The following is a 15,776-nucleotide window of genomic DNA, read 5'->3' on the forward strand; positions in this document are numbered from 1 at the left end:
TTCTTGCTGAAAATCCCCTCCTTGGCTTCCCATTGCTTTTGGGTTAAGGGAAAAATTCCCAGTATGATCTCTAGGGTGCTGTGTTGTTTGACTTCTGTCTTATCTCCTACCATATATCCCCTTTTCTTTTCCACTCACACTAGGGTTTTTTTTTTTTTTTCTTTCAGCTTCTCATATTTGCTGTGCCTTAGATCTTTTGTACATACATGCTGTTCTTTCTGCATGGAATGCTTCTTTTCCTTTCTGTCCTTTTCCCCATTAACTCCAATCAAGGCTGAGTTCCAACCTGTTCCCTCTTTCTTTCTTGGCCTGTTCACTGTTAACACTGCTACATGTATGATCTTTTTTTAAAATGACTTCTGAGATGTTTGGTTTATTTAAAAAATAATACTGTATATCCATATTCTCCTCTTTGGGGGGACCTTTTCTCCTACTCTTGGAGTGACCATTTTCAGAATGCAGTATTCTGCTTAAAATAAAAATTAGAATCTTTCAGAAATTGGTTAATATTTGGTGAGGAATCTTCTAAAGTTTCTATGATTCCCCCAGTATTTTGTCTGTAGTGTTTAGCTGCTAGTGATCAGATGTTTCTAATTGTACATTTTGTGTGGTTGAAATGTGCCCTTTTCAAGAATAAGTCTGGTTTTTAACAGTAACCGATTAACTGGACTGATTCTAAAAAAGTATAGGTACTGAGTTTTCTAACAATAAAGTATTTTAAAAAATAAGAGGCATAAAAGGGGGAAGTACTTTAATTTTTATTTGTATTTATTTGAAATTGGGTTTCATCTGCTTAATGTTTATAAATTAATAAGTTAATTTCTTTATAAAATTTCGTATTTAAACATCTCAATTTTATGAAATAGTTGTGGTCTTTTTTAATTACATAGGGTTTATTGCTTATGCTATAAGGTTTGTATTTGTGTGATTTATATGCCAAGGTACGCATCATCATTCTCTGTTTTTCTAACCCTGTTACAGTTAATTTCCATGATGGGATCAATAGGTGATGGATATTAAGGTGATATAGAAGTGGAATTTTTAAAATGGCTCTCTGTCCTCAAAAGACTATGTATGTTTTTAAGATAATGAACATTAAAATGAATTTTCTAGTATCAGCTTGAGATAGCTGGAAATTTTTGAGAGATCACAGAACCAGGGTTGGAAATACTAAATTGTTATTCACAGTTAAGAACTCAACTTTGAGTCTTTAAAGCTCTGTTCATTTGGGATAGACCTTCATTTCGGTATGCCATTAGTCATAAAGACTGAAGAATTGTTTATAAAATGAAATAGACTGTAAACCAAAGTTTTAAAGTTAGTGGAATGATTTGAATACCCATTTCTTGTGAAATTTGTGAGAGGAAAAAAATGACCGTGTTCTGGTGACCCTATGTCATCAAAATCATTCTGCTGAAAAATTCTTCTAAGTATATAAGTAAAATTATTAAAGGTTTAGTGTTTCTTACAGCTAGCTTGTTAATCTTAGACATAATTTATGAGTTAGTTGAACATTATTTGTATATGCTACCCTTATTTTGAATAATTTCAGTTTTAAAAATTATATTAATTTTGGTTTTGTATTTTCCCTTTTATGTTAATCTGGTTTTTGATTTTGCCAATTTCTTGGTTAGGAATGCAGGCCCCCAATTAAAACATTATCTTTATAATGAGGAAAAAAAACAAAGATTAACTTTATAATGTGGTTTCTCAGATTATTTCATTGAATAACTTTTGGGTCTGGGGAGATGGACCATTCACCATTTCAATTCAACCATTCACCATATTCCTCACTTTTTTATTTTACTTGCTGCTTACTCATTTTTAAAAAGGATTTTTTTAGAAATTAAAATACAGTGATGGATGTAAAATGAAAGTTTTTTTTTATGGAAATGGTATAAGGCACTTTATCCAAATGTTAATTTTTATCTGCTGGTATCTTTGATTAGATATTTGTTTTATTCTATGAGACTAGTAATATGTAATTTAACAGTATTGATACATTTTAGGTCTGTGTGTTATGTTTATATGAAGGTATAAAATTTTTTATGTGTTTTCACATGCTTCTTTCTTAAAAAGATGAAAATATGGTAGGATAGATTTGACCGCTACATTCTAGAAGGTATACTTACAAAACTAACATGTCATCATGTGAAATACTATTGCAATGAAGATCTTAAAAAACAAAATAATTTCTGAATGCTCATCTGATAGCTTTTAAATTCTAGTATACTAACAAAACTGTGATCTGTTCTTAGGGTTCTTGAAAATGGTATTAAGCACAAAGTTAAAAATTGTTAAGGTTTATTGGATGATTTCTGTGTGCCAGGCACTGAGTTATATGCTTTATGTGTGTTATCTAATTTGATTTTCACTATAACTTTATGAAATAAGTTACATATGTATAGTGAAGCAAGGCACAGAGATTAACTTTCCCAAGGTCATCCAGCTAGTAAATGGTTGAGTCAGAATTTGAATGTGGCATTCATTCTTCACCATGTTTTACTGTTTATTGTTAATAAATGTTTAAAGTACACAGTATACAGTATAGAGCTAAATTAGGCTGTATAGATTATTAGAGCCGAGACCCAGAATTTTAAGGTGATTTGATTGAAAGTTGTAGCAATGCTGAGGCTATGATTTGGTTCTTCTGGCTTCTGGCCTAATGCTCTTTCTTCATGTGCAGACTCTACAGTTGTGGTTTGTAGAATTGCTTAATCTTTTATCAGAAAGTAAATAGAACCATATCTAGTACATAACACACCTGTGCCATACTTTGTGTTTAGGTACCAGAGAAAATGCATTACCTTTATTTAACACAGTGATATTGTATCAGGTGATACCTCTGAATGGATAAAAGTAAATTTTTCTAACAATTAAATATTTAGAACTACATTTCCATTGATTTTTTAAAATAGCTATAGAAAAAATTATTTAAGATATTGTTTAATTTTAGATGTATAAAAGCTAAAAAAATAGTAAGATAGGAATTAAAAATATTTATGTGAGCAGTCTCCAACAATGAATGAATGATTTTCTAAAAAGTATTTGTATCAGTCAGTTAATTGGAATTTATTTTTTTCTTCATAGAAACAAGTGTATTAAACATGGTCATAAAACAAGTCAGTAGCTGAAATTGAGTGTTCTCTTTTTCTGGCTATTTTGGGGCTCAGTCTGAGCCGTAGCAGCTATTAGAGACATTTTGGAACTTTGAGATCCCCACAGCATACCTTTGCTGGATATTCTACTTCCATGGTAGCTGATTTAATCCTTCATAGAATTCCATTTCTTACCACCAAAATTCTGAAGTGGTGACCTGAGAGGTTTTTATGGTGGTAATTTTGACATGCTTCAATGGCTAAGATGCCAAAGGAATTCATGAAAGTGTTTATTAATCAGAACAAGATATGGCAATGATTCTTTAGTCCCGTGTTGTCCGGTGGAAGTGTTCTTTACTGTCCAGTAGAGTAGCTACCAGCCACATGTGGCTTTTAGCATTTGAAATATGGCTAGTAAAACTGAGGAACCGAATTTTAAATTTTACTTAATTTTAATTAGTTTAAACTTAAATTGTCACATGTGGCTAATGGCTACTATATTATACAATACAGCTTTAGGCTGAAATTATGCTTCTAATTACATCAGAGGATTTCCAATTTTATAGTGTGTTTGAGACTATATCAGTTGAGGTTTCTGAGGTTTCCTTGAGCTTTTGAAGTAGGTTATCTTAAAGTCATCTCTATCTTAGCAGGCAGTAGATGTCTGTTCGTATTGACAAGTCAGTCATTAATTGAATATTTGTAAATTGAATACTAATTTCAGAGTTTTGGCAAAAGATATTTATATGATCACCTAGCAAAAAATGCATATATGTCAACTATATAATATTCAATATAACCATTATTAGAACCCAGTATAACGACTGAAATAAAAAATATTATATTTGAGTCTCATAAGCTGTGTAATTGTGGCTCTTGAAAAATACTCTAGCTAACAACTAGGTCCTTAACATGAGCAAAAATTGTCATGTATTTATCTCCTTGACATATTCATAATATTGATAATAGTTTAGAGGTAAGCTACAACTTTTCAAATAATTGAGTTAATGAGATTTAAATAGACTTCAGAACTTGGTGAATTCATTTAAACACAAAATATATTAGAGTCTTGGCCCATGGGTGGCTTAGTCGTTTAAGTGTCCAACTTTTGATTTTGGTTCAGGTCATGATCTTAGGGTCATGGGATTGAGCCCCATGTGGGGCTCTGGGCTCAGCAGAGCCTACCTGAGGATTCTCTGTCTTTCTCCCTCTGCACCTCCCTCTGCTCCGTGTTCTCTCTCTCTCAAATAAATCAATAAATCTTAAAAAAAAAAAAAAAGATCCGTTAGAGACTCTTGTGATACTATTGAAAACATTTATAACAGTAACTTCTGAAATTAAAATGAGTTATTTTTCCCTGTGGATTAATGCAGTCCAAATAGAAAGCAGGAAAATTTGTTTTCTTTATAACTAAAAGTTATTTTAAAATTTGTAAATTTTATAAAATTTATGCTGTTGTGTGTTTGGGAATCCAGAATAATTCTTGTTTTAAATAAATGAATTAAAATTTCTTTTTGATAATTTTTATTCTAATAGCAATATCTTTTCAATCCCAAAGAAATATAGGTATATTAGATTATAAATTTCTGAAGGCAAGGACCATGAGTTACTCATTTCTGTTTTTTCCCTAGAACTTAGCACATTATCTTGCATTTAGAAGGCGATGAGTTCTTACTGTTTTTTTTTGGTTTATTTATTTATTTTTTAGTAATCTCTACACCCAGCCTGGGCCTTGAACTACCCTGAGAACAAGAGTCGTATGCTCTTTTGACAGCTAGCCCAGGCATGCCAATGAGTAGTTACTTTTGAATGAATTAATCGGTGATGAAATATGTCCAATTAATTTGCTCTCCCTTTCCAATTAATTTTCTTTCCCTTTTAAGGTCTTTGATAAAAAATCAGAAACATAAAAACTAAAATTTATTTAAAGTTATGTTTTCTTGTGGAAATAATTACATTTATGTCTGAAATGTGAATAGGTTATAGTTAAAGATTAGTATCCCTTAGTATTTGAAAATTCAGACTTGCTAAAACAATACATCATAAAGTGATTACTCATTTTTATAAAAGGACACTTTAAAAAATTATTTGTAGGTTAATAATTCAGACTTTTTCCAAGGAGTAAGTGCTTAATAGAATTACCATTTTATTTACTGAATTTGCATTCATTCAAGAATGAACCAATTAGGGGTGCCTGGGTGGCTCAGTGGGTTGGAGCCTCTGCCTTCGGCTCAGGTCATGATCCCAGGGTCCTGGGATCGAGCCCCGCGTCGGGCTCTCCGCTCAGAGGGGAGCCTGCTTCCTCCTCTCTCTCTCTCTGCCTGCCTCTCAACCTATCTCTATCTGTCAAATAAATAAATAAAAAAATCTTTAAAAAAAAAAAAAAGAATGAACCAATTATATATAAAGTGAGTTGCAAGTATATGTCAGACATACCAAACTTAAATGAGCTTTTTGTAGGAAAAAAGATTAAGTATGTGTACATTTAATTTAATGAGATCCACTCTAATACTAGGTATCTTTATTTTATAGGAAGGAAAACTGAGATATAAATTGCTCTCTTGTCTGGAGTCACATGGTGAGTTTCGAGATCAAAATTAGATCCAAGAATTTCTGAACCCCAAGTTTCATATTTCAATATTTGGCATTACTGAAAGTGACTCATAAAATTGACTGATATCATGTGTCAGTACTTAGGTGACAATTTACAGAAAGTCAACTCTGCAACTTGATGGGCGACAACCCTTTTCAGCCAAAAAGTAAGTGTTGCTGCCACAACCGATACTAGTATACGTGGCTTTTGTACTAAATAAATTTGCTTCAGTAGAAAAGAGGAGAGGTAGACACATTTTCTTAAAGACAAAAAAAACTTGAAAGTTGTTAGAGTATCAAATGCTCACATAACAGATAATGTAAATTAAGAAGTGAGTAAAGTAGAAATGAAATGTTTTTTCTTCTTATGCCCAGTGATAACTATTAGTTCAGTGTACATAATTACCTCTGTTTCTTTTATGCATAAACAAAAAATAATTATTTCTAAAAAACATAAAGTTCTTTTGTGTCTTTAAATTTTTTTTTCTCAACAATCTATCCTGAGTGTATTGACAATGGCAATGCCCTGTTAAGAATGAGGAAGACCTTTGTATTCTGTATTGTTTGTTAGGGCTTCTATAACCTAGAACCATAGACTGGATGGCTTAAAAAACAGAAATTTATTTCAGAATTTCTCACAGTTCTGGGGACTAGAAGTATGAGATCAAAGTATTGGTGGGGTTGATTCCTTTTGAGGACCATGAGGGAAGGATATGTACCAGGGCTCCTTCCTTGGCTTATAGATGCACATATGCTTCCTATGTCTTTAGATGGTTTTACCTCCAAGCGTGTATCCATGTTCTGTTCTCATCTTTTAAGGACACCAGTCATACTGAATTAGCACCCACCCCAATAACTTCATTTTAACCTCACCACCTCTTTAAAGACCCTGTCTCCAAATATAGTAATATTCTGAGGTACTGATGGTGAGGACTTTAACATAGGAATCTTGGAAAAACATAGTTCATCCCATAACACCAACTGATTAGAAACTTTTATTATCCATATACAGTAAGTTTCCCTAATTTTTAAAAATTACGCATTGTCTGACCACTTAGTTTCCTAGTCCATAAATTATATACCATGTGCCTATTGGCTATCTAGTGTGTAGAAGGAAATACACTCAAAGAGCTCAGTTTGGTCTTGGGACATATAATATTTTTAATCATTTGACTTGCAGAATTCTATATAATTAATAAAACAGTATAGTTTAGAAAAGAAAGGGATCAGTTCATGATGTTCATGACATTTGGGAAAATGGGGAGGCCTTTTTTGTTTTGGTGGGTAGGCTATTAACATTTAAATTATGTTAAGACAGGAAATCATTTGTGACATACTTTTATAGAAAGGAAAAAATTTAAAAATTTATAAAAGAATCGTTCTTAATTTGATATGGTATTTCCTTTGTATGCCATCCCCAAAGTGTTGTTTCAGTTACAGTATTTTTTCTTATCTTTTAAGAGGTGGTAGAACATTGTCCTAATTTTGAGTCAAAAGTAGAGGTGGCATTACTCTAATTAAAAATTACCCTTAGAAATGACTATGTTTAAATGATAAATGAAAGATATTGTCAAAGCCAGTACTCTAGAGTTTTTTTTGGGGGGGGGGTTGGTAGACCTCCCCCATCTCATTGTGTATATTAAGTTATATCCACTTATGTCCATCTCCACTGTGACTACTTTAGTTTAGGTCCTCAGTACTCTTTCTCTTCCCCCTCCCATCCACCTTTTCTTTTTTCTCCATCTCAGCTTAAAGCAGTATATGCATATAGTCAAGACCATCTGAAAAGGCTTTAAATGGCTTAACCAAAGTTTCTTGAGGAGTGCTTATGTGCATATATGCATATTTGTTGTGCTTTCTGTTGCATAATCAGTTTTAACCGCTTTCTAATAATCATGAGAATTTTTGCTTGCTTAGAGCTACCCCTTCCTTCCAAGTATCTCCCAATATAATTATTGTCTCAATATTTTGTTAATCCATAGTTGATGTTTCATTATGACTACAATAAATGCTGTTCACTGATGAGCATTGTAATATGCTTTTAATATTCTGTTAAACATAGAATACATACATTTACTGTTTGCTCCCACTAACCCACCCACCCTTCCTCTTTCTCTCCCCCTCCCTCCCTTCCTTTCCTCTTCCTTCCTCTCTCCCTTTTCTTTTCTTTCTCTTTCTTTCTTTCTTTCTCTCCTGTGCAGCTGTTAATGCTTCTCACTTTTTTTCATTTGCTAAGTTATATTAAAATATGTAGGCACGTCTTCCCACACCCTTCAGTAGCCTCTCAATTCAATTTTCTACACAGTAAAACTTGTCAGGTAACCTAAAAGTTTACATTTTAATCATCTTTTCTTTGGTGTCCCAGAGATATTTCCTTTTGAAGTATTGATCCAATCTAGTCTGGACTGGTTGTCCTCTGGGTGGGCTGAACAGCTGTTGTCCTGGGACTTTGTATTGTATTGAATATCATATTTTCTACATGCTGTGTCTTCTTTCTTGGTTAAGTCTTATCTTTTTTATGGATTCTGTAGTAACTTTCTGAGAAGGGTTTTACATGGGAAGTAAATCTTGTGTGATGTTGCTGTTCTTTATTCTCACACTTGATGAAAAGTTTGACTGCGTAAAGAACTCTAAATTGAAAAATAATTTTGGTAAGAAATTATTGAAGTATTATTTACTGTCTTCTACTAAAGTATTATTCTATGGTTCTTATTCTTACTGACCGTTCTTATATGAACAGTTCTTCCCACCTCACCTCAACCCCTGTGCCCCACCACACCCCATAGATCTTATCTTTTTATCTCTTTCGTTCTGGAATTTCATGACAATGTGTCTTGATGTAACTTTTTTCTTGATCATTGTGTTGTGTACCTAGTGGGGCCTTACAACCTAGATACGTATGTTTTCCAATCTAGGAAATATGTCTGTATTACTTCTCAGATAACCTACTCTCTGCTTTCTCTCTTTTCTCTTTCTGTAAATTTTATTAGGTGAATGTTGTACTTGGAAATTGATTTTCTCTGACAACCTTGTGTCCTCTTCTTTATCTAGTTTGTGTGAGTGTGTGTGTGTATTTTTCTCTTTTTCTCTTAGTTCCACCTGTGGGGATATTTCGAGTTTTTAAAATCAATTGAATTAAAAATTTTTGGCTATCATATTTTTAAAACTTTTTGTTTTCTGAATATTTTTATAACATTCTTATCTAATATCTCTAAAGATGCTAACTATATTTTCCTTGATATTTTTCTTGCTCTCTGCATTATCTCTTTTCCTTAGGATTCTTTATGTTTTTTATTGATTTGGTCTAAAAGACAGGAGGTTTTCCTCAAGTTTCTGGTACTTATTGATTGACCACTAATATTTAATATTTAAATATTAACATTTAAGAGTAACATTTAATATTTAAAATTCATCCTAGAAGCTCTGTGCTTGGTCAGAACTTCTAAGGTGGTGTAAGTTCATATTTACTGCACATTCTTTGATCTGTTTCTTTAGATAAGAAATGTCTAATTTGCCCTGAATGGAATAAGTCTCACTTTGTTTCCCTTATTTTACTTTAGCACCTCATCCCTGTTTTGTGACTGGAATTCCTGAATTTGGTTCAGTTTTTCTAGTATATCTCCTATGAGTTGCCTCTTATTCTTAGTTTATCTCCCCTTTGTTAATACGTTTACTCCCCAGATAATGGTTAGGTGCAGTCTCTTTTGTAGATAAAATTATACTCCAGGCATAAGACTGGAACTGGTTTTGACTGTTTCATGTAAATAACTACTGTCAACTATTATCTATTTATCTAAATTTGTTAGTTTTTATCTTAGAGAGTGAGCTCTGAGTTTCTCACTGTTGCTTCCATGAACTAACTATCAAGTCACGAGTTGCCACTAGGGCTATTAGAGTGGATCTTAAATATACTGTGAATTTTAAAAATATATATTTACTTTTCTTTTTGAAAATAAGGTTTGCTTCTCTCCTTTTGAAAATTAGGTAATTCAAAAATGGCAGAACTCTTTATGGAATGTGAAGAAGAGGAGTTAGAACCATGGCAGAAGAAAGTAAAAGAGGTTGAAGATGATGATGATGATGAGCCAATCTTTGTTGGAGAGATATCAAGTTCAAAACCAGCAATTTCAAGTAAGCATTTACTTTTAGTGGAACTGATTTTTATAACATACTGTTTCTAATGGAAGACCTTGTGAACTGCTTTATAAGGTACTTATGTACTTGTTCCTCTGTAAGGAGTTAGAGATGAAAGATTTGGTGAGAGGTGAGTGAGAATTACAGAATCAGGATGAGGATGTGATTAAGGACTTGAGGAGGGAGGTAAAAGGTTAAAATACCAGATATAAGGAAAAGAAATAGACTAAGATTAGTTGATACATTGGAGGTCTTTTGAAATTGGAAATCATAGTTTTTAATGGAGCCAAGTAACCTGTTCATCTGTTTGTTTATCTCCCCTCCCCACCCAACCTTAAACACAGAATTAGAGAACTGGAAGAGGTTAGAATACTTTTCTTCAAATGTCCTAATATGCTAAATAAATTTTAGTCTCAAACAGGGGTTGTCACATCCAGGCAACTACAGTGTCATCCATACATTACTACAAAATATATAGGCAGAGAATAATTTCAGTCTCTAGCCTGTGTGCCAACAGGGGGTTCAGCTTCTGACCACATTCATCTTCCAGCAACTCACATTTATAGTCATGAAAGAGAAGAGCACTGTCTACAGCCACTGTACTTGGGTGATGTAGCAGTTAGTTAATACTTAAGGCAGTGCTCAAAAGTGTGATTAAGACAGTACTTTTCTGAAAGCTTCTGAAAGCTTGGTTCTTTCTTCTGTTGCCTCTAAACTTGGAATGGCACTTTTATTCAGTTTTATCAGAGGGAGAATCACTTAACCAGTTAAATTCTCAATACCATTTCCTGTGGCAGATTGATAATCTTTTAGGTTCTAAGTGGAGTGCCACTTTGATTGTAAATTGAGCTAGGCATGATGGCATGCTTGTTGAGGATAGTGGAACATGATTATACATTCTCTTAATTACTATTTTTAGTCATTGTGATCATTTTTTACTGGAATATTACCATATTATAAAAGTTATTAGAATTTTTGAAAAAATAACAGTTAAGATCAAGTTAAATTATACTAGTAGAAAATTGTTAACAGTATTCAACTAGAACAGTGTTTATTAATGTTAAAATAATTCTGTCAGAAAGGAGACTGACCCCAGTAAAAATTATTTTCTCAACAGTTATGCAGAATTTAAATGAATTTTATTATTGTTTTTGTGTAAGCCATAAAATTTTTAATATATGGAATATGAGTTAAGTGTTTATATAGAACTGCTAGAAAGGGGAGTAAAAACTTTTGTTGTAGAATACAGCCACGAAAAAGTACATTAGCCAATAGTTCTTTGATGGTTTGAGTAATAATCTTGAGTTTCTGAGTGAGAATGGTGTCAAGTTGTGTGAGAAGGTTTTTATTCTATAAGACATAAGTAATGCTTAGGTATAGAGCACTGCATTGCCATTATCAGAAAACAGCCCTACTTTTGTGTGTTCCTGTACTTCATAGAGTTATTTTATGGGATCTGGTTCTTTTTTACTGTGAGGGAAAAAGGAAATTTTTATGACGTTTAAGACTTGTTTGTGCTTTTATGTTTTTGTAACCAGCAATTTTTGGCAAATCCATACTCTTCCCAATTTTAGTTTGACTAGCAAATAGTCTAGAAGTTGCAGAAATTGCATGCCAGAATCAGGAACTTTAAAGTGATCCTGAGAGTTCTGTATTACGCTCAGATTGAATTCTGGTATATTCTGGTATATTGGTAGATTTGAAACCCCTTAAGTTATAGGTTATTCTGATAAACTGTAATTTTAGCCTGCAATCTGTGCTAGTTTTTCCCTTTCAGGACTCAAGATTAATGCTGCAGATAATCTGGTGAGATCCCTCATAATGATACTTCCAGGGAAGGTGTGAATGGAATATGGAGGTTGGTTAGGGGTTTGGTTTTGAGTGATAGAAACCTGAGTGGATATAGCCCTGTTGCCATTCAAAGAAAGATATATATGTTAATTATAGGTTCTATATACATATATTTTTGGAAGATTTTTACTAATTATGTGGAATATTTCTTTGCCATAAAAGAAACTTTGCAGAAAGTTTGACTTGTATGTAGTCAGATTTATCAGTCTTTTACTTCTGGCTTTTGGATTTTGAGTTACAGTTAGAAAGGTGGTTCTTATTCTATAAAACAAGGCTAGCGTGGTGCCTGGGTGGCTCACTGGGTTAAAGCCTCTGCCTTTGGCTTAGGTCATGATCCTGGGGTCCTGGGATGGAGCCTCACATAGGGCTCTCTGCTCAGTGGGAAGCCTGTTTCCTCCCCCACTCCGCCTGCTTCTCTGCCTACTTGTGATCTCTGTCTGTCAAATAAATAATAAAATTTAAAAAAGCTTTATAAAACAAGGCTAGTAACTCCTTCCAGGAATCTATTTGATTGTTTTCAATTCATGATTTTATTTTCTTAGTATATATTTTATTCAAATAATGAATTTTAAAATAAATATAATTTTTTGTAGATATTTTGAATAGAGTAAACCCCAGCTCATATTCAAGGGGAGTAAAGAACGGTGCACTCAGTCGAGGTACAGTATTACTTTACTTTTTTACTTTTAAAGTGAAGTATTTTAACATCATTAGTTTTATGAAAATATATTTAATGTATTGTGTAATTTTAAATACAGGTATTACTGCTGCATTCAAGCCTACAAGTCAACACTACACCAACCCAACATCAAATCCAGTGGCTGCCTCGCCAATAAATTTTCATCCTGAATCTAGATCTTCTGATAGTTCTGTTATTGTTCAGCCTTTGTCTAAACCTGTAAGTGTTTCTGAAACTACACAGCTCAGGGATACATTGGATATTACTTATCAGTATAAACAATACCAATTAAAATTCTGGATTGTCATGGGTAGCCATCTAATAGAAGCACAATTAAAATCAGAAAATGTCACTATCTTCATGATATCTTAGCCAGTACCCAGAGTAATAACTGCAGGAACTACTCATCCATCCAGTTCCCAAATCAGGTGACATGCTTAAGTTTAATAGGTAAAGTATTGAAAATTGTGTTATCAAAATATGATAAAAGCATAATGAATATTGCATAATGGAAAATTATTTAAGATTGTAAATTGGGTCAGTTGTTCTTTGTTCTTAATTGGGAAAAACTTTTGAGAGGACATTATAGATTTTTATTCTGAAAATATATCTTCATAATTAGTTTAAAAAACTCTTAATAAATAATAATAGTTAATGGTAATAGTTAATATTATGGTTGATATTTATGTGTAATGCTTTGTTCTAAATGCTACACATAAATTAATCACTTAATTCTTAACCATCCCTGTAAAGGATGCACTATTATTATTTTTATTCCTGTTTTATAGTTGAGGAAATTGAGGTTCACAGAGGTTAAATTATTTATTCAAGGTCACACAGCTGGCAAAATGTTAGATATGGGATTTCAATCCAGACTAACTGTATTTACATAAGTATATACATATGTATTATATATAAATATAGACTTAAAATGGAGCCATTGCCTTAGTGCAGTAGTTTTCAGTGTGTAGTTTTCAGTCCCCTGAGACTCTTTCATGGGTTTGGGAGTCAGTACTATTGTCATAATAATAAAAGACACTATTTGCCTTTTCCACCATGTTGACATTTGCGTTGGTGATGCAAAAGTAATATTGAGTAAACTGCTGGTGCCTTAGTATAAATCAAGACGGTGGTACCAAGTATGAGTAGTTTTTGTATTCATTCCCACCATGCACTCCCATTAAAATACATTCATGCTTGATTTCCTTGATGAAGTATTAACTTGTTATTTTTAAAAATCTCTACCTTGAATATGTGTCTTTTCAAAATACTTTGTGTGATGAAATGGATAGTATGCAAAAGCACTTCTGTGTCTGAAGTTCAATGGTTATCTTGAGGAAAAGCACTCCTCTGATTGAAATGTGAGCTAAACTACCCACTTTTTAAAAATAGAAGACTGCTTTTGCTTGAAAGAATGACTGATAAACCATGGTGTATTATATATTTGTATCAATATTACTATAAACAATGATTTAAAACCACATACATTTATTATCTCATAGTTTCTATGGGTCAGAAGTCAAGTCATGGGTTAGCTGGATCCTTTGCTTCAGGGTCTCACAAGGCTACATTCAAGGTGTGGACTCTGAGGTTGCAGTTTTATCTGAAGCTTGACTGGAGAGGTGTCTGCTTCCAAGTTCTCATGGTAATTGGCAACATTCAATTTCTTAATGGTTGTCACACTGAGAGTCTCTGGCTTTGCCAACTGGGTCTTTCCCACATGGCTTCTTACTTGCTCAAAGCCCACAAGAGAAAATCCTTAGGAGAATGGCATTATGATCTTATATAATATGGTTATATACACAAAATCATGTATATCCTGTCACCTTTGTTGTATTCTGTTGGTTAGAAATAAGTCACGTGCCTTGCCTACACAAAGGGGTGGGAATTGTGCAGGACATTAACGCCAGGGGATGGTGATAATGGAGGCTACTTTAGAGTCTCGTTGCTACACATAGTGAGTGATTCAGTCTTGGTTATTTGGCAGACATTTCCTCCAAACTGAACAAAGTGCACATTTAAAGGAAAACAACTGATAGCATTTCTTGGGTAAAATTGCGCTTTCAAGCACAAATTAGAATTTTGGAAAACTTGTATTTGCCACTGTGATCTTGGTAGCTTCCTAGTACTTAAAGACTTTCCTCTCGGTCGTGCAATTAATAAACACAATTTTTTGTTATTGTATAATGAATTCCGTGTACATTTGGAGGATCAGCATAATCCAAAAAAACCCCAGTATTTAAAAAAAAAACAGTGCATGATGTTGCAGAATCATACAGATAGAAGATCCATTCAAAGTGTTAGACTGACTGATAGATTTTAATGTAACAAAGTATGAAAAGTTTAGTAAATAGCAAGTCAGATGCCACATTACAGTAAACTCTTAAGAAAATATCAACTGTTGAATTTTGGTGTAGTTATCAAAGAAGTGTATCCATAGTTATCCTAAATTGCTATTAAAATACTACTCCCTGCCTCTGCCCTCGGCTTAGGTCATGATCCCAGGGTCCTGGGATTGAGCCCCGCATTGGGCTCTCTGCTCAGCAGGGAGCCTGCTTCCTCCTCTCTTTCTGCTGCTTCTCTGCCTACTTGTGATTTCTGTCAAATAAATAAATAAAATCTTAAAAAAAATACTACTTCCTTTTTCAACTACATATCTTTTTTTTTAAACTATATATCTTTTTTTTTTTTTTTAGATTTTATTTATTTATTTGACAGAGAGAGATCACAAGTAGGCAGAGAGAGGCAGAGAGAGGAAGGGAAGCAGGCTCCTTGCCTAGCAGAGAGCCCGATGTGGGGCTCCATCCCAGGACTCTGGGATCATGACCTGAGCTGAAGGCAGAGGCTTTAACCCACTGAGCCACCCAGATGCCCCTCAACTATATATCTTTATGAAGCAAGATTTTCTCTCTATTTTTCAAATAAAACAACATATTCTAACAAATTGAAGGCAGAAGCAGAAGGCAGAAACTACGACAGTTTAGCTAGACATTAAAGCAATTTACAGAAATGTAAAACAGTAGCACTCTTTTCACTAATATTTTGTGTGTTTGCAATATAGTCAGTTTTCATAAAAAATGTTATTTATGTTAATCTGTAATGGGTTTATTATTACTTAAATATTTTAAGGAATTTCTCTGTTTTAATTTCTAATATGGTAAATATCAATAGGTATAACCCAAATAAATAAAAATTCTTTTGGGGCCTCCATAATTTTTAAATGTGTAAAGTGGTCCTGAAGTCAAGGAATTATATTACTCAAAAAAAAAAAGTTACCCCAAATGTAAAGATTCTTTGTTGTTAGTTGGAATTGAACTAACTCAGTAGTTTTGCCATACTTATTGTAAGCTATTTGGCACTGGCTTTAGAGAAATAATAAATTTGAATGAAAATGTTTGTGCTTTGACAGTAATTCGCTTATT

General features: G+C 33.2%; 1 protein-coding gene across 12 annotated transcripts in view; it reads left to right on the forward strand.

Moving 5' to 3' along the window:
- ZNF280D (zinc finger protein 280D) overlaps positions 1-15,776 on the forward strand; it is a 129,564-nt gene that overhangs the window by 9,472 nt on the left and 104,316 nt on the right. For 8 of the 12 annotated variants that reach the window (XM_032864869.1, XM_032864879.1, XM_032864876.1 and 5 more), the window contains exons 2-6: positions 5,631-5,676; positions 5,789-5,857; positions 9,675-9,821; positions 12,269-12,334; positions 12,434-12,573. In XM_032864869.1, coding sequence (XP_032720760.1) covers positions 5,830-5,857; positions 9,675-9,821; positions 12,269-12,334; positions 12,434-12,573 — 381 coding nt within the window. In that variant the 5' untranslated portion in view covers positions 5,631-5,676; positions 5,789-5,829. Of the gene's footprint in view, positions 1-5,630; positions 5,677-5,788; positions 5,858-9,108; positions 9,143-9,674; positions 9,822-12,268; positions 12,335-12,433; positions 12,574-15,776 lie in introns of those variants that run through there. The other 4 variants (XM_032864871.1, XM_032864873.1, XM_032864874.1 and 1 more) reach the window with 4 other exon arrangements.

The sequence above is a fragment of the Lontra canadensis genome, unplaced genomic scaffold (assembly GCF_010015895.1).
Source record: "Lontra canadensis isolate GAN:19392208 unplaced genomic scaffold, GSC_riverotter_1.0 scaffold28, whole genome shotgun sequence".
Taxonomy (NCBI): Eukaryota; Metazoa; Chordata; class Mammalia; order Carnivora; family Mustelidae; genus Lontra; species Lontra canadensis.